This window comes from Salmo trutta, chromosome 33, assembly GCF_901001165.1.
Source record: "Salmo trutta chromosome 33, fSalTru1.1, whole genome shotgun sequence".
Taxonomy (NCBI): Eukaryota; Metazoa; Chordata; class Actinopteri; order Salmoniformes; family Salmonidae; genus Salmo; species Salmo trutta.
The window spans coordinates 6228115-6252208 of NC_042989.1; the positions used below are offsets into that span (position 1 = coordinate 6228115).

A 24094-nucleotide genomic window follows, 5' to 3' on the forward strand; every position below is an offset into this window, starting at 1 on the left:
AATTTTCCCCCCTCATCTGATTAACAAGTGTATAACGTGTCACGGCCAAACTTGGCTGACTTCCATTTTGCATTTTGCGGTTAGAGGTTTGCATGCCATCCAAGAATGAAAATGAGACACGTCAGGAATCACAAACCAATTGTCTGGTCTTATTTTGATAGTCAAATGACAGTGGTAAAAATGGTCCTTGCTGTTTTTGGTTAGCAGTCACAGTGAGTGGGTAGAGCTTAGCTTAACTTTAAAATAGCAGCTAGGCTAATCCCAATGAGATAGGGATCACTGCATTTTCTTGAGTTCTCTGTGTTTGAGTATGTGTGGGAATAAGTAAGTGTGTGTATGTGTGTGTGTGTGTGTGTGTGTGTGTGTGTGTGTGTGTGTGTGTGTGTGTGTGTGTGTGTGTGTGTGTGTGTGTGTGTGTGTGTGTGTGTGTGTGTGTGTGTGTGTGTGTGTGTGTGTGTGTGTGTGCTTGCTCATATGTATGTGAGGAGCGAGACAGAGAGAGAGATGACAGGGAGATGGAGGGGGATAACGACAGAGGGGGAAAGGGACGGAGGAGAGTGGGAGGAGAGAGATGAGGAGCTGTAAGGTGACCCAGAGGTGATCTCGTAAAAAGTTTCCCATTTCCTCACCTTTGAAGTTTAATTGGGCATTTCCTTCCAGACTGACTCTGTGCTGGTGGCGGGTGTGTGAGCGTGTGTCTGTATGCGGTGCATGTGCGTGTGTTTGAAGGGTCCCTTAACCACCACAGTTGCCTAGGGAGGACATGAGATCAAAGGAACTGATCTGGACAACCAGTCCATAGAGAGATAGACGGAGTGCATGTGTGTGTTCAGATATGTGCATGGCATGCAACAGAGAAAGCAATCAGGCAGCTCTAATATGCCAAACAAGGCCTTTTTTCTGAAAAAGGAAAGCAGCTGAGACTTCTCAGAAAAAGAGCTAGGTTGACGTTGTTGTTAGACAAAATGTTGATCACCTTGGAGATGAAACATGAGCTTCTATTGGCCTCACCACCACAGACTACGCAGGTGATGTGATCACACTGCTGTCTGTCTCTCTGATGCTGACACTCTCCAGCGGTAAAACTAAGAGCTAATCTCACTGTCAATGTCCTCTGACTGGAAACCAACAGAGACAGACAACAGACGGGGAAAGAGAAATGTTTTCAACCAGAAGCCAAGTGGAATACCAATATCGATGTCTAAGTTAATCTCCCCTTTCACCCTTCTCTCCCCTTCTCACCCCTCTCTCCGGTCAATTAACTGTATCAAAGGTGAGAAACCAACTAAACCTGTAAAACAATCAACAGGAGTCATGGAGAGAGTGAGAGATAACCATTGAGATGCAAGCTGTCTGATGATCCAGGCTCCTGCTAAAGAAGCTCATCATCTCCCTGTGAGCATGGAGTGACAGACGGAAAGAGAGAGAGAGAGCGAGGGGTAAGAGAGCGAGAAGAGAGAGTGGGGAGAGAGAGAGTGGGGAGAGAGAGTGGAGGGAGAGAGAAAGAGAGAGTGAGGAGCGAGAGAGAGAGGGTGGGGAGAGATAAAGAGAGAGTGAGTAGGGAGAGAGAGAGAGAGACAGAGAGAGAGAGAGACAGAGAGAGAGAGAGAGAGAGAGAGAGACAGAGAGAGAGAGAGAGAGAGAGAGACAGACAGACAGAGAGAGAGAGAGAGACAGACAGACAGACAGAGAGAGAGACAGAGAGAGAGAGAGAGAGAGAGAGAGAGAGAGAGAGAGAGAGAGAGAGAGAGGAGATAGCGAGAGAGATCATGGGTGTCAGAGTGGGGAGAGAGAGAGAGAGACAGAGAGAGAGAGAGAGAGAGAGAGAGAGAGAGAGAGGAGATAGCGAGAGAGAGAGAGAGAGGAGATAGCGAGAGAGATCATGGGTGTCAGAGTGGGGAGAGAGAGAGAGAGAGACAGAGAGAGAGAGAGAGAGAGAGAGAGAGAGAGAGAGAGAGAGAGAGAGAGAGAGAGGAGATAGAGAGAGAGATCATGGGTGTCAGAGTGGGGAGAGAGAGAGAGAGACAGAGAGCGAGAGAGAGAGAGAGAGAGAGAGAGAGAGAGAGAGAGAGAGAGAGAGAGAGAGAGGAGATAGCGAGAGAGATCATGGGTGTCAGAGTGGGGAGAGAGCCAGTCAGTTTCTCTTCCTCACATTGAAAAGCAATAAAGAACACAGCGAGAAGAAGAAAAACTAACTCGAGAAAAAAGCCCTCATAATTACAGCAGTTACCTCCATACAGCAGGTTACCCCCGCAATGTCTGAGAAATACAATAATAACGATTGTGCAGAAAGGGCATAGCAGGACCCAACATTAATCTCTATCTTCATTAGCCAGGCAAAGCTGCATGAATTATTCTGGTAAATGGGCCTTTTTTCCCTGAGAGAGAGAAAGGCTGCTTCCCAAATGGCACCCTATTCACTGTAGTGCACTACTTTGATAAGAGCCCAATTCCCTATATATATTGTAGTACTTTGACCAGAGTCCTATGGCTCTATATAGTGAATAGGGTGCCATTTGGGATACACACTGAGAGTCCAGGCCTCGGGGCCAGGCAAGATACAAGGACGTGAACAGAAGGGGTTACGGGTGCCTCAAGGGTGTGTACTCAGACCTTTTATACTTCACATCGTACATATTAAATGGCTAATTATGTGTTTAATGTTTAAAAGTTGGATCTTTTTCTCTTTTTCTCAGGCAGGGATTTGTTCTTTGGTCTTGCAAAGGAGATTAAAGTGCAATGTTTTTTGGAAAGGTGTGTTATGTTGGTAGAGTTGAAAATTGTATTTCTGTTTGTTTTGGTGGTAAGCTTTTGAGGGTGACCCTGGGACCCAATAACACGTTCTACTCAAGAAGCACCATTAATACCACTGACCCAGAAAAGCAAAGGCCTCTGGATCCAAGGCGATGGTACTTGAATTGTACTATAGATGGAGAGGTGTGAGAATTTAGTGAGTATGCCTACGTTCCAAATGGCTCCCAGTTCCCCATTTAGTGCACTACTTGTGCCATTTGGGACGTAACCTATGTCTGTTGTTGACGCTCCCTGGAGGAATGCACAGATGTTGGATGGCTGGCTCCTGTGGTTGGCTTGGCTCAACTGAGAGCTGGAGCAGTGGCCTTTTATTAATGAAGAGGGATCACATGCCAGACTTCTGTCTGATGTGACAGCTACTGCTGGATGGGGTGGAGGGATGAAACCATAATATTGACTGACAGGATTAATGTGTGTGTGTGTGTTCATGAGACAGTGTGAGCAAGTTCATAACTGAATAGACTTCATCTGGTATGAATTACTTATTTTATGTGTGTGTTTGTTTACAATGTGATGAGACTGTTGGTGAGACAGTGGCTGTGTCTGAAATAGCCATCTATTCCCTATATAGGTCACTTCTTTTGACCAGTGCCCTATGGAACCTGGTGCACTATATAGGGAATATGGTGACTTTTCAAACGCAGACTATGGTCGAGATTCAATCAGATTGCGGATTAGGACAATGTGCCATTTAAAGGTAATTTCCCATTGAGCCGACATATACAGAATTTACCGTGAGTATGGTCTCCGCGAATGCGGGAACATTGCCTTTAAAAAATGCATTCTGGACAACGTGCGATGGGAATGAATCTCAGTCTGTGTGTGAGGGAGTTTGTATTTGAATAATAGACTTAATTTGCTATGAATGATTTAGTGAAAACAGGATGGTGTAACACACAGCACAGAGCACAAATTGAGGAGATGAGGAGACTTTCAATCATGTATTCAGCACATCATTTCAGTTTCCTTCCAGTTGCAGTTCCCGTGTGTGTGTGTGTGTGTGTGTGTGTGTGTGTGTGTGTGTGTGTGTGCGTGCGTGCGTGCGTGCGTGTGTGTGTGTGCGCGCGTGTGTGAGTGCGTGCGTGCATGTACGTGTGTGGTCTCTCTCTATTTGTGTATGAGGAGACATTCGATCACGTATCCAGCACATCCTACCAGTTTCCTTCCAACTTTCACTGGCCCTGTTTCATTCCTATTCCCCACCCCTCCCTGGTCAGTGGGACAATGACATAGGAGTTGGCAAGACAGCACAAACAGATCTGGGACTCTAGTATCCCAGCCTCTCTCTCCATTCTTTCCCTCCACATTTCCACTCTTTCATATCTCTCATCTCCTCAGTGTCATCAGGTAGTTCTTCAGCCAGTCCCCTGGCTCGTTAAACACACAGGCCAGGCAACAGGAAAAAGAGTTAGGGACTGGCAGTGCCCTGGTTCTGCAGTGACTAACTGTTTGAATTTACTGGTCATATTTCCTCTTTCTGTTCGCGTCCCAAATAGCACCCTATTCCCTACATTGTGCACTACAAAGTGCACTATGTAGGGAATAGGGTTCCATTTGGGAGTCACACTCTGAGAGGAGTGTAGCGCAGGGTCGAGGGAGAGGAGGAACTAGACATTTATTCAGTCCCACTGTGTGTGTGTGTGTCTCCCTGGGTGACGGATAACTCTGGAGATGAACCAACTCCATGACCCTCAGATTTACAGCACAACAGAGACAGGTCCACAGCTCAGACACAGGCAGTTCAGCATCCCTCCGACAGCTACTGTAGTATCAATGAGGATTTGGAGGGAGGAGAAGCAGAGAGGGGAGGGGAACACACTCCAGTGCACAAATACACACACACACACACACACCGTATTCATAAAAGTCAGGGCGACAACCAACCAATATTTCTCAACTGCAATTATTGTCATGTTTTTATGGAGGTTTTAAAGTTCTGTTATTTTTCTTCTCCCACACTTTGGGCTGAGTGTTCAGGCTAATTAGCTTTGGGCTATTTAAATCACAGGTGTTATACACTACGCACAATATTATATATTACACACCCACACACACACACAACACACACACACACACACACACACACACACACACACACACACACAGTGGGGGATGAAGAGAAAAACAACAATTCAAAGAGGTGATTTTGTAGCAATCAACCCACTGAGGAACAGCTAGGGTGAAGAGGCGATATTCTTTTTTCTTTCATCAATCGAAATGTCAACATGTTTATAACAATGAACAAGTACTACACCCACTCATACGTACAGTTGTTAGGACATATGTTTTTCTCCCTTGTTCTGTTTTTTCTTCCTCTTCACAGTCATCCTCCTCTCCAAGCTGACTGAACTGACCTGTTCAGTGGGATAATGTCACAGAACATTCAGATAGAAATGTACTATGTAGAACAGATAGGATTGATATGATTGTTGGTCAGATAGAATAGGGAATCGTGACAACTCTATTCATTCTATTTCTATCGGCAACCGCTTGTGAGGCAATCACGTAATCACAGCACCCCATGGTCCCAATCCCACTTCTCTCTATCATACCACATATTTCCTTCCCCTTTCTGTATCTCTCGCAATGTAGCCTACAACTGCAATAAACCAGTTCTGCTACAGTTTAATATGATCAGTATGATTTAAAATGATTGTGGGCAGTGGAATAATATCACTATTTCAGAAATCAGCCTCTAATTAGCAGAATCAATCATAACAGGACATATTTGATTGTAGTACACCAGGCTGAATAACTCTTTATGAAGAAGCAAGCCAGACGTCTGTGTATTGGCATTAACCAGATATGTCTCGGATATGTGGTATATGATTTATCTGAGCATACTTCAATCACTGTTGTCATCAGTTTACATTCAGCCTAAATTGTTAAGACTGTATTACTGCCCCCTAGTGCCCTCTTAGGGAAGCAAGGTTCTACCCAATACGCAAATCAAATTTGATTGGTTGTATGCTCACATTTAGTTATTGCGGGTGTAGCGAAATGCTTGTGTTCCTAGCTTCAACAATGCAGTAATATCTAACAATACACAACAATACACACAAATCTAAAAGTAAAAGAGTGGAATTAAGAAATATATAAATATTAGGACGAGCAATGTCGGAATCTGGAGTATATATTTACAGTACCAGTCAAATGTTTGGACACACCTACTCATTCAAGGGTTTTTCTTTATTTTTTTACAATTTTCTACATTGTAGAATAATAGTGAAGACATCAAAACTAAAAATAAAGAAAAACCCTGGAATGAGTAGGTGTTCTAAAACTTTTGACCGGTAGTGAATGTAATGTGATGTATAGACATTATGGACAGTATGTGGATGGAATATGTAGTATATCTGAAGAACACTTAGAATAGTATACAGTATGTACAGCAATAGTTGAATAGGATGGCCTTGGCTAGAATACGGTATATATGAAATGGGTAAAATAGTATTTAAACATTACTAAAGTGAACAGTGTTCCATTATTAAAGTGCCCAGTGTTCCATGTCTATGAACATTCGGCAGCAGCCTCTAACGTGCAGGGTTGAGTTACCAGGTGGTAGCCGGCTAGTGACAGTGACTAAGTTCATGGCAGGGTACTGGGTGGAGGCCGGCTAGTGATGGCTATTTAACAGTCTGATGGCCTTGAGATAGAAGTTGTTTTTCAGTCTCTCGGTCCCAGCTTTGATGCACCTGTACTGACCTCGCCTTCTGGATGATGGTGGGGTGAACAGGCCGTGGCTCAGGTGGCTGAGGTCCTTGATGATCTTCACAACCATTCCTCATCAGATAAGACTCACAGTAAGAAAGACAATAACACTGAATGTTGCTACCAGATCTGCAACAGACAGAAATATGAGGAGGAAGAGCAGGATGAACATGACGGAGAGGAGGAACCTGAACTGATTCAAACAGCCAAACAGCCTGTGTGTGATAAATCTTGAAATGACCACATGATGGTGCTAAACTACCTCTTTTAGTTCAACCACTGAGATCAGTTAGTGAGGAAAGGTATACCCACTTGACTACCTGTATTAGGACATCATCATATTTATGCATATTTATATTTGATCAAATGTATGCATATTTATTTAACTTTTATCTTAAGCAACTTACAGTTCAGTGAACGCATAGGACTACGTTTTATGTGTACAGTTTGTGATCTCTGCAGCAATTGAACCCACAACCTTTTTGTTGCCTCACACAACTATCTGGAGGAAACAGTCTACTGTGTACCTCTCTAGACCCGCACCACGCCATGGCACCATCTAATAGCCTACCAAAATCCTATAATTATCCACAAAGCTTAATGGCTCAGTTTAATTGTGTTCAGCATGAGTTATAGCTCATAAAAGTTTGTACCATACTCAGACCCTCTTTGGGTCTGAGTATGCATTTGTAATGCATTTGTAATCTGTGTAATGCATTTGTAATCTGTGAAGAACTGTTATAACTCTATTGTAGGCTATATAAAATGTTTATTATATACTGTATATTTTGTGTACTACTTCATCCAATTGTGTTCTACGTCATCCACTTCAAATGATATATTACGGGGGGGGTTCAATTTGTATGAAATGTTACGAATCCAATTCATACAATATGTTATGAATTTGTGAGCTTAAGATCACTGGCTACATCTGTAATAACAGTATGTACAGTTATTTTAACAGTAAATTTCCATCTTAGATAGTGACTTGTTATTGTTACCGAGTAGACATCATTATGCTCCGTGTATATAAACAAACGTAAAAACAGCAGGGGTCTAGCCCCCCTTGAGGTTCTTAAGAGACTACTGTCAGTTCAGGGCCGGGTGCCGTTCACCCTACCATACTCCGAACGCATTAACGGATGAAAAAAATAGACTGAAGACACTGAAGGGGTACCTTGAAAAAAAAACGAACAGAGAGGCTTTGATAGAGTACAGATAAGGGATCTTAATTTTATCATTTTATTGCAGCTGAGAATTGCCCTGCATAGCAGGAAATGCAAACTTGTAGTGTATTAAATGTTTAAAAAGGCTTCTAAAGTTTGTATTTTCCACTTTAAAATGTCAGACTTGATTTGCCCGAACAAAAAATGCATCAACCCCTACAAAAAAAATCCATTAACTATAATCCACATAATAATTCACATTTCCTGTTGCTGCAGGATTATTTTCCTGCTGTAGCAATCTGGCTCAAATTAAGTTCCTACATCAAGGTCTTACTGTATCTGATGACATGGAGTCTGAGCTTGCTAAACATATCAAGAATCTTGTGGACCAGTTTCATGGGTTTAGTAGCCTCAAATGCAGAGAACTTTCCTACAAATTGGCACAACGAAACAACATCCCTGTCGCAGACAACTGGTCAAGAAATGGAAGGTTAAGTGATATTGAACAGTGATATCTGTATCTGAATGTAGGCAGACATTTAAGATATACAATATACCACACACCCATTCCATTAATTAAACTTTGACCTACCAGCACCAGCACCATCACCCACTGTCCACCACTTACCCCAAGGTGGCTCAACCTTTTTTTGGACAAGCTATGTTTTCAAAACTGTTATGTTTATATGAATTCGGATTATTTTCAGGGATACAGAACATCCTGAAATATATGTAGATACTGTATCTTTGCTAGAAAGAATACTATATTCCCTTGATGTAGTGACGCTGAATGTAAAAAACAACTCAACTTACCCCACTCTCCCCTATTTAGGGAATAGGATGCCATTTGGGAAACAGCCTGAGACCACAGACCAGTAAATAAAGACCACAGCACCGCCACCAGATTGTGTCTGGGGACTCACACTCATCTTCTGGCCCCAAGTCAATTTAATTTAAATGTAAATTTCAGCAATGCATGACGTTTAAAGGTTTATATTAGCAAAAAAGGGAAAGTGAATGAATGTATTTCAGACAGTCTCTCCAAACTCCACAGCCCTCATTTTTCTCTGTCTAATGTACTAGATCTAGTGTTAAGGGGCAGGGCAGCGACGGGCTGAAGATATACATATCCTTTAACACATTCTCCTCAAGCTGTTGGCTGATCGCATATATTTTGAGATGTTGTTAGACTTTCAGCTGTGTGAAGGCTTAAAGGTTCATAGATTCAGATGGAAATGCTAAAAACCACAATGACTAATGAACAACTTCAGTATTAATTGGAGGAGAGCTAGAGAAAAAAAGGAGGGAGAAAGGCAGAAGGGTGGAAGAGGAAAGGGAGAAGGCAGGTCAGGTAGAGAAGCAGTATGCCCCCCTGGGTATGTAGTTGGACTGTCGGGGTTGTTGAGATTCTTGTTTTGTGAATAGGAGAAAAATATCACCTTGCCCCAGAAAAAACAGCTGGAGAAATGTTAATTTATACATCAACTCTTGAGGAATTTCTGTGAATAAAGATATTTCAGTCTGGGGTTTCAAAGTGAGGCATAAATTAACATATGAGTGGTGGTCAGGGCCACATGCTGAGAGATTTACATGGTTGCCATGTGAGGCAAAGTGTGGTCTTCTGGCACAGGACTGGTTATTAGGTGTGAAAACCTTGTGATGTAAAATCTGGCCTTTGACCTCTCAACTCTACTTCGGTTTCAAGTGTTGACTTTTATTTCTTATTCCTATATTTTGTATTTTTATATATTATATTTTTGATATTTATTTATTTGATTTTTTCAGCTGCGTTGTTGGTTATGGATCCACACTTTTTTTTAAAATGTTTTGCCTAAAATGACACCCGAATCTAACTGCCTGTAACTCAGGCTCTGAAGCAATGTTATATTCTTCGTACCATTTGAAAGGAAACACTTTAAAGTTTGTGGAAATGTGAAAGGAATGTAGGAGAATATAACACAATAGATCTGGTAAAAGACGATACAAAGAAAAAAAAAATCATTCTTTTGTATTTTTTTTGTACCATCATCTTTGAAATGCAAGAGAAAGGCCATAATGTATTATTTCATCCGAGCTGCAATTTAGATTTTGGCCACTAGATGGCAGCAGTGTATGTGCAACGTTTTAGACTGATCCAATGAACCATTGCATTTCTGTTCAAAATGTGGTATCAAGACTGCCCAAATGTGCCTAATTTGTTTATTAATAACTTTTCATATTCAAAACTGCGCACTCTCCTCAAATAATAGCATGGTATTATTTCACTGTAATAGCTACTCTAAATTGGACAGTGCAGTTAGATTAACAAGAATTTAAGCTTTCTTCCAATATCAGATATGTCTATGTCCTGGGGGAATTTGATGTTACTTACAACCTCATGCTAATCGCATTAGCCTACATTAGCTCAACCGTCCCATGGACGGGACACTGATCCCGAAGAAGTTTTAAGGGCTTGTAAGTAAGCATTTCACTGTAAGGTCTACACCTGTTGTATTCGGCGCATGTGACAAATACATTTTCATTTGATCTTTGATTCATGAAAGTTTATTTTATTCTGTAGTAAATCCATTAGGTTAGACAAAGGGACTTTGTTACTGTATGGCTGTGGCTGAATCAGAATTCAACCTGCACTCTCTCAACACTGTTAGATGTCCCTTCTATGTTCCCCTACTTTGAAAGACATAGCGGACAGGTGTTCCAATTAGTCCAACAACTGAATATTTGAAGCTGTTCAGCACATATAGTGATGAGAAACTAGAGCGATGTGGACACTGTAAAGATGAGGACAATACCATACAGCAATTTGTGCCCTCAAATGGTACCCTATTCTCGATGTAATGCACTACTATTATGGGCCCAGGACAAAAGTTGTGCACTATATAATAGGGAATAGGGTGCCATTTGTAACACTACCTATATTTTGGTCTATTAGAGGGGTTAAGTAAGGAGCCATGTATGTGTCTTGGGAGACCCTTTACTGGCACACTGCTTTTACATTTTACACCCCATAATGTACTCCACTGGTGATAATTATGCAGATACGCTTCAGTACTTCTGGGTTTCTCTGAGTATATATAGAGTCCCATATGGTCAGTCCTACTACATATGGAGGATAAACCATTATTTAGGATCTTGTTTTATTTCTCCTATCCATGGTCACATTTAATAACAATTCACTAGTGAGGTGGGACATGTACAGTAAAGACACGCAAAAGCACATTTAATTTTTGACAAAGGTAAACTTTAACATTAGGAGCCTGGCCCTGAGCTACAGTAAACTAAACTACCGTTTGGAATCTGGGGCTGTGGGTGAGCAACCATTGTGTTGTACCAATATTGAAAGAGAAGGGGGAAGGGAACTAGATAAGAGGAACAAATACAGCAACACACCAAATTATCAATGGTTATCTATGTCTATACCCTATGTCTATCTATATCTAGTGTCCTGTCGTAACGTCTTTTAAAAAATTATAACACAAATACATATTGCCCCTGTAACGTCCCATGTTCCATCTCTCTACGGCAACAAACTAGGGACATATTCGGCACATCAAAGAAACTTTTATTTAAGTTGCATAGTGGCTTCAAAGACTAGAGATGGCCTTGTTCTTGTGAACCAGGGAATATGTCTGGCTGGTCAAACTGAATGATAATTCCCTGTTTCTGGGCAGGCTCCAAACAAGAGAGAGAGAAAGATAGCAGGACTCAGGAGCCTTCTCTTCCTGGCAGGCCGAAGACCCTTGCTTCTCTCCAGACAGTCTCCATTAGTCACCTCTGTTGATCTTGAGCCTGAACAGGAACAGTCACCATGACTGGTCTGATTTGTAATCAGGTTACCAAGTACTCTTGGGTGACCTCTGTTGGGGCAGCAGCATCAATGAGTTCATACTAATGGCTGTATTTTTCTTCCGAGAGTCCGTTGATCCTATTATATGGGCGGGGTAGCACTTTATAGTACAGCATGGAATAAAATGGTAATAATGATAATAGTATTTTGTTTTTATTATTATTTAGCAATCTTAGAAGAGATTCTGCACACAGAAAATGCCCAAGAGACTATCCCACTGCTGCCACCAATAAAGGGTTGGCATCTGGATCATCTGGAGTGGGGGCTGTGCTAAAAACAGAAGTGTAGTGGGTAGTGGGGACTATACGCAGGTATACGCCCAATAAACACTTTTTTTCAGTGGGAATTGCGTATACTCACTTCTTAATCCCCACTGATGCATATCAAAAATAGTTTAGTGGAGGTATACGCTGTATCTATTATGTAAAACAACAGAGAAATCATGCACAAAGTAGCCTACACAAACGCAAAGCACATGTAATATATTAATGCAAGCTGCACACATATCCTAGTTTCAGCGGAATATCATCTGTCAGGCAGCCAGATCCTGCAGCTCTCAACTGGTTGTCTCATGGAGCAGCTCACAGAAGAACAACATTGGTAGTCGGTCGGGTAAGTAGGAAGGACGTTTCAATTTATATCTACACTATTCGAAAAAAGGGTTCCAAAAAGGTTTTGCGGCTGTCCCCATAGGAGAAGCCCTTTTGGTTCCAGGTAGAACTCTTTTGGGTTCCATGTCAAACCCTCTTTGAAAAGGGTTCGACATGGAACCCAAAAGGGTTCTACCTGGAACCAAACAGGTTATTCTACCTGGAACCAAAAGGGGTTATTCAACATAGGAATTAGAATACTTGAATGGACATGAACCTTCTTATGATGGTCCAAAGGTCAGCCATGTTGGTCAGGGAGTTGGCCAACCATGGTTTGTCAGTGCTGTGATAAGATAATGTGTAAAACAATAAATGTGACAAATATATCTGCACTGTATGTATGTTAGCTAGCCAGACAGTTTATTGGAATGATTACAGTAATTTTTCAAATTAACTGCCATTGTGCTAACACTCAATTCAAACAATGCAGTCTATACACAGCCATAGACTGGCTCAAATCAGTTGATGATAAGACTTAGACAAGTTGTAAACACAAGTACTGATATTGTATCATATAATAGCACTCACAGCTTTTCAAGAAAATAAAATCTAAGGCATGTATGGTCTGTTTACACATTTGAGGCTATTACACAGAACATTGGTATAAAATCCATAGAATCTGTAACGAGCGCGCTGAGAGTCAGGAAGCAAGTTCAGGGAGTGAGTGTTTTAATAAATAAAGACACAATGAACACAAAACAACGCACCGACATGAAACGGAGTCATTAACACCTGAGAAAAGAACCAAGGTGACAGACATAGGGAAGATAATCAAGGAGGTGATTGAGTCCAGGTGAGTGTCATGAGGCGCATGAGCCGATGGTGACAATAGTTATGTCACGTCTACTCCCTTTCCGGCCTCTAGGTCATCAGGCTGTGGGATAATCAGCAGCCTGATGACCTAGAGGCCGGAGAGGGAGTAGACGTGACATAACTATTGTCATATAACTAATTATATACCGTTTAAGGTTGACCATAACACAATATCTGATACATCACATGCCTTTGCTGCCATTCATTTAAATTAGACTGGTTTTGAGATTTCTCCCTGACCAAGATGGCTGCCATTTTTGCCAATTTATGGAACTTTTGAGGGTTTATGACGTAGAGATCCTATTAAATTACTAGAGGGCCTATGTTCTTCTATGGGCATAGCCAAAATAACCATTTTCAGTTCTAAATAATAGCTTCTTTCTAAAGAGTTTACCAGTAAATGCTAACTAAAAGGCAACAATGAGTCTGCAAACAAAGTATTGAAAAAGTTTTGTCCGAAGTCTTGGTTGAATCTTTGCCATGCGCAATTCTGTCATCATGCACCGTTTGAATGAACGTTTCTAAAGGCATTCCCCAAAAACCTTGCCAATTAAATGTTGACTGCAAAGTAGGCCGCCTACCTGGTAGAATTACGTCATGATGATTTGTATCAATCGGGAGTGCATTTGTTTAGCAAAATCACATGTACACTATAGGCCTACAATGTTGTACAGTACATAAACACAGTTAGCCTAAACTTGCTAGGTGCGCAATTTTTGCTGTTTTGCTATATAAACAAAGTTTGATATTGACAGTGAAACCCTGCCAAAAAAAACTATAGGAAAACAGAATTTTTCACTCGGGGCGTCTTTCCTTCTCTAGGAAGGCCGTTTGGTAAGTTGTTGGCAAAATATAGTGGGTTTTACCCATTTCTCCAGGTACCACTACACCACTGAGAAACGACATTCGTTGTAACTAGCTGTGAAGAAACAGTAGTATTCTCACATGCAGCCCAGTGACTCCTCGCTACCTACCAACTGTGCCATAAAATCCCAGGCCTGTTGGAAAAAACAGTAGTACACTCACAGCGAGGAGACCACTAAGGCAATTCATTATGCGCATTAGGCCTGTAAACACCTCCCATTTCGGATACAACCTACTTGTAAGGATTTCCGCAATAATGCACGCATATACCCTATATTTACACTCATTTCTGAGCGCCCACGCACAGTAAAGAAGTGTGGGTTAGTTCCAAATATAAATGTATCTATGAACATCGTGTTTCTGCATGGTCTGAACTCGGCTTCTCCTGCCTGGTTGGCTTGGTCGTCACATGTTACCACATACACAAAGTCATAAACCCCGCCCATTTATACACATTTTCTTCTTAAAATGTGTTTTTAAACCTAACCCTTAAACACTGCTAACCATATACCTAACCCTAACCTTAAATTAAGACCAAAAGGCACATTTTTGTTTTCATGAATTTTTACGACATAGCGATGGTTTAAAACTTTGTGGCTGTGGTAACTAGTGGAAATTCCATATTCCTCATCCCGCCTCCTCTCGTTCGATGTGCTCTGCTATCGATTCTCTCTGGATCCTCAGTGCGGGCGAGAGCGGTGGTAAACATGGCGTCGGAAGGGATGATTTTAACCAACCACGACCACCAAATTCGAGTCGGAATTCTAACGGGTAATTTCTAAATATATCTAAATCGTTGATGCCATCTCCGGCTACCTTTGTGTGTTCATTTTATGTGATTGTCCGTGCTGTCTTGCTCTCCACCGGGTTGTGGCCAGCTAGCTAGATGAGTTGTGGCTGTCTTGCATCGGCTTCTCTAGCCTGTCAAACGGTTAACGTTAGCTCGCTACTGTAACATTACTGCTTGACCGTATTCCTCGACTCCTATACTCCTAGTGATTTACAGATGTTTCCCTCTGTATATGTTTTTTTGTTATTTGCACCTTTTCAATGGTTTTTATACGCTAAGTAAAATATATGTTCATGAAGGTGTAACTTGCAGCATTTTCTCGCTGTGTAGAAACCAGTTTTTTTATTTGAATAATTCATGTCTTGTACGCAAGCTGCAGCTAGCCTGGCAAAGCAGAGCAGCACGAGCCAGATTCTGTCAGTGTCACCGACTCGAATATTATTTTTTAAATGAATCCGAATAAATTCTCACATTCTTATTTTCGGCATGTTTGCTAATCTATACTGTTACTGAATTAATTGATGTTGCTTGCTAAATTAGTATTGTTATTCATTTGGAAAATAGGCGATTATTTCAGATTGGCTCGTTTTTAGTGTGGGGCGCTTGCGATGTAATTTTGTACTCGAGCGTGTCATTTAAAATTTCTGTTGGATTTATTCAGATTGCTAGTTATATAGGCCAACCAATACAGATGACTGTTGAAATACATCTTATTTGGATGCATGACAAAATGGAGCTGTATTTTGGTGCAGCTGTAGTCCGTATAGCTAGCCGTGGAGTATAATCGTGGTTTAATTTAAATTCTACTGAGCTTGGACTTGATATCCCTGTCCCACTCACCGGACCCTTTTTTTATGGCAAGAATAATAGCTTAACGATGACTCCGTCGGTCAACATTGGCATTCCGCTGCCTCTGTGCACATAAGTACACACAGTGTTTTGACATAGGTCCTCTGCAGTAGTTAGATTGCTATCACACACGGGTACCCCGCCCCCTAGTTTCGGGGTTAGGCGCTGTTCATTGAAGTCGGGAGGGATACCTAGTCAGTTGCACAACTGAATGCATTCAACCGAAATGTCCGTGCGGCGGTTTGTTCGAGCAATATCTCTGGCATTTTTGGATTGTGATAGGTTGGGTGGGGCATAGGGGTTTCCCCAATGACATGTAATGTTACAGGGCGATTCCATGCCAGCTGGAGCAGAACATTTTGTATATCTCCGATTGTTCTGGCAATTCTCATGTTTGAGAAAATCATGATGAAAGTGGGCTCCCGTAAGACCCTATGATACATACATCTTAGTGTCATAGCCTACTCCTTATAAATGTGCTCTATCATATAGAATAGACCTATGTCTAGATTCTCAAATACAAATGTTCACATTCATTTATTCAACATCAAAACTACCTTTTTTGATTTTGTTCATTTGAAGACAAATTGATTGGAACAATATACTAGACAAGTCCATCACATTTCCAGAGTGGGCTTTCTGCTAATTCTGAAGTTTTGATACATTTTATGAGTACCACCAACAAAATGGATTTAAAGGGAACTCCTTCTGCTGATAAATTTGCTGAATGTGCGATCCTAAAGGAGGGCTGTGATTGGTTAATTACCCATAACGTCAATTTGTATGTATAACATGGGTCATATCATTAAAAGTATCAGGGAGCCCACTCTGGAAATGTTATGTGTTGGAATAGCACTGTGTCCAAACAATAGGTCTAAAAATAAGCAAATACATTTGTTACCTTTGACCTTCAGCCATTCCAGAGTCCACCAGTTATTACGAACTATTAGGTTTTTGTATTCAAATAAAAAAAATACTAATATAGGTTACCACTTTGACTACTATTGTAAGTATTTTACTGTTGATTATTGTGAATGATTGTCATAGTGTCTAGAGATGGGCCTAGTTGAAAAGGTAAACACAAACTTTAAGCTGAAATGGCTATTTTCCCCCACCCAACATGAAATTCCATCTGTCCTATCGCCTCTGTTGTATGGTCTTTCCTCAAATAGAGATGTCAGGATTCTCTCTGTGAAGCCTCTCACTGAAAAATGTCAATGGAAGGGTTCAGTGCGAGATCTCACTTTTGTGGCAGACTACACATTTTCTCTCCCTTTCCCTAACAGGCAAACTGAGCCCGTCAGAATTGTGTGTGTGTGTGTGTGTGTGGGCAGCTTTGTATATACAGTCTATGGTGGGCAGGGGCTTCTGAAGTTACTGTATCGGTCGAGTCTGGACCAATATTAGACAACTGTATGTTCTCAATTAGACATAACAGTAGGCCTGTGTTTTCAAATAAGAGTTTACTATGACTGATTTATTATTATGACGTGTTTGTGTGTGGGGTATGCCTGTGTGTGTGGTCGTGGTGAGCGGACTGACAGTGTGTATTGGGCAGATAAAAGTACCAGATATCCTATCAGCCAGTCAGTACAGTATCAGTCTGTTTGTGCCAGAGAGAGACAGGCCCTGTGTTGTAGTGAAACCACTACTCCTGTTTACCCTCCTGCTGTGTGTCTGGCGCCCTGGCAGCTATGAAAGTGGACCTTGTCAGGTGTGAGCGTGTGTGTCTAGTGGCAGCTATGGTATTGTCCTCGCAGGTGTGTTTGTGTGTTTAAGCTGAGCTGTGTGGTGTGCTTCATTTATTTTGTTTGGGGAGATGTGTGATGGGACTTTGCAATTGCGCTGTCTGTTTGACTGTCCTGTCGATCTGCGTTTCACCTTTTCTCTCTAGCCTCATAGTAGTCCTGCAGTGTGTTGGTGAGTTATTTAACATTTTGTGACGATATTCTCTTTGATAAACAAAATGAAAAAACTAAGTTGGGGTGAGAAACAGAAACTAAATACCTTTTCAAAAAAGTTATTTTCTTCTTTTGGTTTCCAAAGTTGCATTCAAAGGAGCTGCGGCTGGCATCAAATATTATTTCAGGGTGAGCAGAGCAGAGTAGAGTAGAGCGTCTGCCTGACAGCCCCTGTCTCTCTGCTGTTCAAAGCACTGATCACAACCACACTGTTAATGCTACACCACGCAAGGCTATATACTCAGTCTCTGCTGTCCCTCTCTCCCCTGCCTTTGCAAAACAGCGTGTCCCCTGTTAATCACCATATCTCCTATTTGTGAAAATAGCAGAAGGGTTGTCTGTGTTCAACTTTTTTACAAGGTCTATAAGCCTTTTGAAACGCAGTAGACAAATTACCTTGAATAACCAACTCAAGTCTGTCAGCGAGCAGTGAAAGAAGTTAGCGTTGATGAGGTGAGGGAACGTGTTGACAGTGGACACCTCTGTGGCATCTTGTCTGTTTGGACATTCAACACTCCACAGATCTGTGATAACTGTGTAACACCTTTCTAAAGCCTTTGTTGGCTGATCCAGGTTTCCGCTGCACTCATTTAACTGCCGCTGCGCCACAGGAAAATCATTGCCGCCATGCACCAAAAATATTAAACATAAACAAATACTTCTGTCAAGGGGCAACAAAACTAGTAATAATTTGAAAAATCAGACAACCCCATAGCAGAATAGACTATTTACCTAGTTGGCTTGTTGTGTGTTTCATGAGAGAGAAACATTCAAGCTACGCATGCCATAGGGAGGGAAACCTGCATTCTGACAACCAATCAAAGCACAACAATTCTTGCAATTGCGGGGAAATTCTTGCAATTGCGGGGAAAACAGCAGATTTTTTTTTTCTCCACAATTTTGTGGTATCCAATTGGTAGTTAGTCTTGTCTCACCTCTGCAACTCCCCTATAGACTCGGGAGAGGCGAAGGTCGAGAGCCGTGTGTTTTCTAAAACACACAACCCAACCACACAACCCAAGCCGCACTGCTTCTTGACACAATGCCCACTTAACCCAGAATCCAGCCGCACTAATGTTTCGGAAGAAACACCGTACGCCTGGCGTCCGTGTCAGCGTGCACTGTGCGCGGCCCACCACATGAGTCGCAAGTGAGCGATGGGACAGGCCAAACTGTCCCCTAACCCGGGTTAGGTGCCCCTAACACTGGGCCAATTGTGCGCCGCCCCATGAGGTTCCCCGTTGCGGCCGGCTGTGACAGAGCCTGGACTCGAACCCAGAATCTCTATTGGCACAGCTAGCACTGCCTTAGACCACTGCACCACTCGGGAGGCTGAAAACTGCAGTATTAATCGCCTTTGTAAAACAAACAAAAAATGTAGGTTCCCAACATTCCATTCCTACTTTAATTTTACCCCAGTTGCCCTAATAGGTAGGCGTACATCACTGTGTTTATGCACATTTTTGGGACATAAAATTAATCAATAGGATGCTAACTAATTAAAAGATTACAAATGCAGATAGGCAACCCTATGCTTCAGCCTATTTATTTATAACCACTATTGTGCATCAGTTGGGCTACAGGTGATAATGCTTATTGCTAATAGCATACCTGGTCATATGAACCATGCATCGTCTACATGCATATTCCAATGTTTTACCAATATGTTATTGGGCTCATTTCTGGAGGTGGATATTTTATTTTAGATGTCAGCATAGTTTATTTTTATTCGTTTTGGAGTAGAATGACCTTTTTAAAAAGTTACGAACTGAGCTTCTCAGTCCTTCTACATAAAACGTATCTGGGGGGAACCCCGGAACCCCAAAACAAGAGGGGGAGGGATCTCCCTTTCAACCTTTCCCCCACTGCTACACATATTTCCAGAGGAAGTACTTGGCTGATCTGTGATCAGATATTGTAAATGTAACCCCTATAAACCCTGGCTGGCTGAGAAGAGGAGGCTGAGGAGAAGTGGACACCGGTAGGCAGCTAATTCAATCTAGAGCTCATGTTGACACCCTTTTAGGAATTACAGAGCTGTGTCACCGAGTGGCCTCAGATTCTGCCAAGTCCCACTCTACAGGGAGTCAACCAACCTTACATCAAACTTACATCAACGTTACATGGTCTAATGGGATCTGATGGGATATTGTTTTGTCACCAAGGTCAGTCACTAGTACCAAGGTGCCTCTTGAAGAAGCATAGTAGCGCTTTGTTATATAGCCTTCTGTGTCTAGCTATGTTTGAAGTAAAGGAAGGTTTGCTACGCTGATACGTCAACAACAATACATCTCTTATCGTTTTCATCTACATCTGGTGGGAAATGTATGGCCTACCTGTCATTGGATTAAAGTTCATAGATCATACTCCTATGAATTTATGGGTTAATGTTTGTCTGGTGTTGGCTGCTGGGTGCCTTGGTCCAGCTCCCATTTGTGGGTCTAATCCTGAATGCTGATTGGTTAAAACCGCATTCCAGCTGGTGTCTATTCTACAAGTTACCATCGGCTAAATCTATGACGTTAAAATTAGAGGTCGACCTATTATGATTTTTCAACGCCGATACCGATTATTGGAGGACCCAAAAAGGCCGATACCGATTAATCAGACAATTTTATTTATTTGTATTATTTGTAATAATGACAATTACAACAATACTGAATGAACACTTATTTTAACTTAATATAATACATCAATAAAATCAATTTAGCCTCAAATAAATAATGAAACATGTTCAATTTGGTTTAAATAATGCAAAACAAGGTGTTGGAGAAGAAAGTAAAAGTGCAATATGTGCCATGTAACAAAGCTAACGTTTAAGTTCCTTGCTCAGAACATGAGAACATATGAAAGCTGGTGGTTCCTTTTAACATGAGTCTTCAATATTCCCAGGTAAGAAGTTTTAGGTTGTAGTTATTATAGGAATTATTGGACTATTTCTCTCTATACGATTTGTATTTCATATACCTTTGACTATTGGATGTTCTTATAGGCACTTTAGTATTGCCAGTGTAACAGTATAGCTTCTGTCCCTCTCCTCGCTCCTACCTGGGCTCGAACCAGGAACACATCGACATCAGCCACCCTCGAAGCAGCGTTACCCATGCAGAGCAAGGGGAACAACTACTCCAAGTCTCAGAGCGAGTGAGGTTTGAAATGCTATTAGCGTGCACCCCGCTAACTAGCTAGCCATTTCACATCGGTTACACCAGCCTAATCTCGGGAGTTGATAGGCTTGAAGTCATAAACAGCTCAATGCTTGAAGCATTGCGAAGAGCTCCTGGCAAACGCACGAAAGGGCTGTTTGAATGAATGCTTATGAGCCTGCTGGAGCCTACCATCGCTCAGTCAGACTGCTCTATCAAATCATAGACTTAATTATAACATAACACACAGAAATACGAGCCTTTGGTCATTAAAATGGTCGAATCCGGAAACTATAATTTCGAAAACAAAACGTTTATTCTTTCATTGAAAAACAGAACCGTTCCGTATTTTATCTAACGGATGGCATCCCTAAGTCTAAATATTGCTGTTACATTGTACAACCTTCAATGTTATGTCATAATTAATTACGGCCTTTGTTAGGAATAAATGGACTTCACACAGTTCGCAATGAGCCAGGCGGCCCAAACTGCTGCATATACCCTGACTGCTTGCAGGGAACGCAAGAGAAGTGACACAATTTCCCTAGTAATAAGAAATTCATGTTAGCAGGCAATATTAAGTAAATATGCAGGTTTAAAAATATATACTTGTGTATTGATATTTAAGAAAGGCATTGATGTTTATGGTTAGGTACATTGGTGCAACGACAGTGCATTTTTTCACAAATGCGCTTGTTAAATCATCACCCGTTTGTCGAAGTAGGCTGTGATTCAATGAGAAATGAACAGGCACCGCATCGATTATATGCAACGCAGGACATGTTAGATAAACTAGTAATATCATCAACCATGTGTAGTTAACTAGTGATTATGTTAAGATTGGTAGTTTTTTACAAGATAAGTTTAATGCTAGCTAGCAACTTACCTTGGCTTCTTGCTGCCCTCGCGTAACAGGTAGTCAGCCTGCCATGCAGGTTCCTCGTGGAGTGCAATGTAAGGCAGGTGGTTAGAGCGTTGGACTAGTAACCGGAAGGTTGCAAAAATGAATCCCTGACAAGGTAAAAATATGTCGTTCTGCCCCTGAACAAGGCAGTTAACTCACCGTTCCTAGGCCGTCATTGAAAATAAGAATGTGTTCTTAACTTGCTTGCCTAGTTAAATAAAGGTGTATAAAAAAAATATAAAAAAAAAGAAATCGGCAAATCGGTGTCCAAAAAGTCTCATCAACCCAGCCAGGCAAGTTATAAACTTGATCTTTACTATTTCTTTTAGACTAACATTTCATTTTCAACAGTGAAGATTTGTCTAAACCTTGCTGTCTCCAACATTTGCAACATTGTGTCAATATTGAAATTAGATTTCCTGCTGTCCCATAGTAATGAATGTGTCGGGAGTCGGGACGAGATAAAGGCAGGCAGCGTTTCTCAACCGGTCTAAATCATGAATCAGCTGGCATCATTTTTATGGATGGATATATAAATAAAAAGGTCAAATGAAACGCAGCTAATTTGCAGTCTTTCCAGCTTTTCAGTTTGAACTGATTGTGTTACTGTTGCTGTGTTGTTGGCTAGCTCCTCTGAACAACAGTGTCCTGACGAGTGAGCACATTCTCAATGCCAAGCGAACTCGCGCCTCATTAGCTCATTGTATGGATGTATCCAAATAAATGTCACTAGAATACAGCTTGAACAAATTCAAATGCAGCTACTTTGCTGTTATTCAGGCTGTACTTTTTGATGTGACCTTAAGTTAGCCGTAGTTGGCTAGCTAGCAAAGAAGGGAAAATAACATTGCCAGCCAGTATGACAATGGAACATTTAGAACGAACGACTGGGTCGCGTCCATAAATACAGAACAAAAAGACTGAACAACTGGGTCGCGTCTCTGGCAACCAAACCGATAGATTGAACGACCAACCGGCTTGGGTAGCAACCTTAGATTTTTGTCGGGACTATATCTTGTGGAAGGATGAAATGGCATGAATAAATTAATCAAAATAATGTTTTTAATGAAAATATGTCAATTGTTATTTGAATATGTTGTATAAAAGTGATAATGCCCTTGAAGACTGTTTTTGGAGGATGTATTGGCACCGGTGCATTTTCACTTCAGAATACATTTCTGCACTTTGCTAAAAGTTTCAAGTAAATAATCATGCAATTATCTGACAACACCAATGAAAAAGTAGCTGTGCTCAGGGACACTTGATGTTAAATTCAAGATTAAATCAAATGTAAACACGCGATTGCCGAAACTTGCATAGCTGGTGCAGATCTGATTTAGAATCTAGGCCTATGTGTGCATAAATGCTCTCAGGATTTTAACTTGCAACCTTTTGGTCTGGAGTGCATTAATGTCTCAGAAGTTCCACAAGATAGTTATTTGTTACCAAGAATATATATCCACTACTCTCAAATAGGGATGCACCGATATTATATTTTCCTTGCCAAAAAAATGATACAGATTTTATTTAAAATTGTTGTGGCCTTTAAGCATTCTAGTACAGTTAAATAGTTGAAACACACACTGACCAAAAAGTTATATTGTTGGCATTTACCTATGTCCCCATTACCAGTAAAACATAATCAAAACCTATTTACTTCACATACTTGCTGTGCTGTTTCGTTGTTCATTTGTTCAGTCTCAACCAGGAGTCCAGTATCCTCTTCACTGTTGACGTTGAGACTGGTGTTTTGCGGGTACTATTTAATGAAGCTGCCAGTTGATGACTTGTGAGGCATCTGTTTTTCAAACTAGACACACTAATGTACTTGTCCTCTTGTTCAGTTGTGCACCGGGGCCTCCCACTCCTCTTTCTATTCTGGTTCTAGCCAGTTTGCGCTGTTTTGTGAAGGGAGTAGTACACAGCGTTGTATGAGATCTACAGTTTCTTGGCAATTTCTCACATGGAATAGCCTTCATTTCTCAGAACAAGAATAGACTGACGAGTTTCTGAAGAAAGTTCTTTGTTTCTGGCCATTTTGAGCCTGCAATCGAACCCACAAACGCTGATGCTCCAGATACTCAACTAGTCTAAAGAAGGCCATTTTAATTGCTTCTTTAATCAGAACAACAGCTTTCAGCTGTGCTAACATAATTGCAAAAGGTCTTTCTAATGATCAATTAGCCTTTTAAAATGATAAACTTGGATTAGCTAACACAACGTGCCATTGGAACTCAGGAGTGATGGTTGCTGATAATAATAAAATCTGCCGTTTCCAGCTACAATAGTCATTTACAACATTAACACTGTATTTCTGATCAATTTGATGTTATTTTTTTGGATGAAATAATATGCTTTTCTTTCAAAAACAAGGACATTTCGAAGTGACCCCAAACTTTTGAACGGTAGTGTAAATGTATATGGATGAGTGATGGCCGTGCAGCATAGGCAAGATGCAGTAGATGGTATAGAATACAGTGTATACATATGAGATGAATAATGTAGGATATGTAGACATTATTAAAGTAGCGTTATTTAAAGTGACTAGTGATACCTTTTATTAAAGTGGCCAGAGATTT

The 24094-nt window shown here is 41.2% G+C and overlaps 1 protein-coding gene across 16 annotated transcripts in view; it reads left to right on the forward strand.

The window, feature by feature from the left end:
* Positions 1-14522: 14522 nt before the first annotated feature.
* Positions 14523-24094, forward strand: part of LOC115172299 (gephyrin) — a 114964-nt gene continuing 105392 nt past the window's right edge. For 9 of the 16 annotated variants that reach the window (XM_029729615.1, XM_029729620.1, XM_029729621.1 and 6 more), the window contains exon 1: positions 14527-14636. In XM_029729615.1, the coding sequence (XP_029585475.1) occupies positions 14573-14636 (64 nt within the window). In that variant the 5' untranslated portion in view covers positions 14527-14572. Of the gene's footprint in view, positions 14637-24094 lie in introns of all 16 variants that reach the window. The other 7 variants (XM_029729626.1, XM_029729629.1, XM_029729631.1 and 4 more) reach the window with 4 other exon arrangements.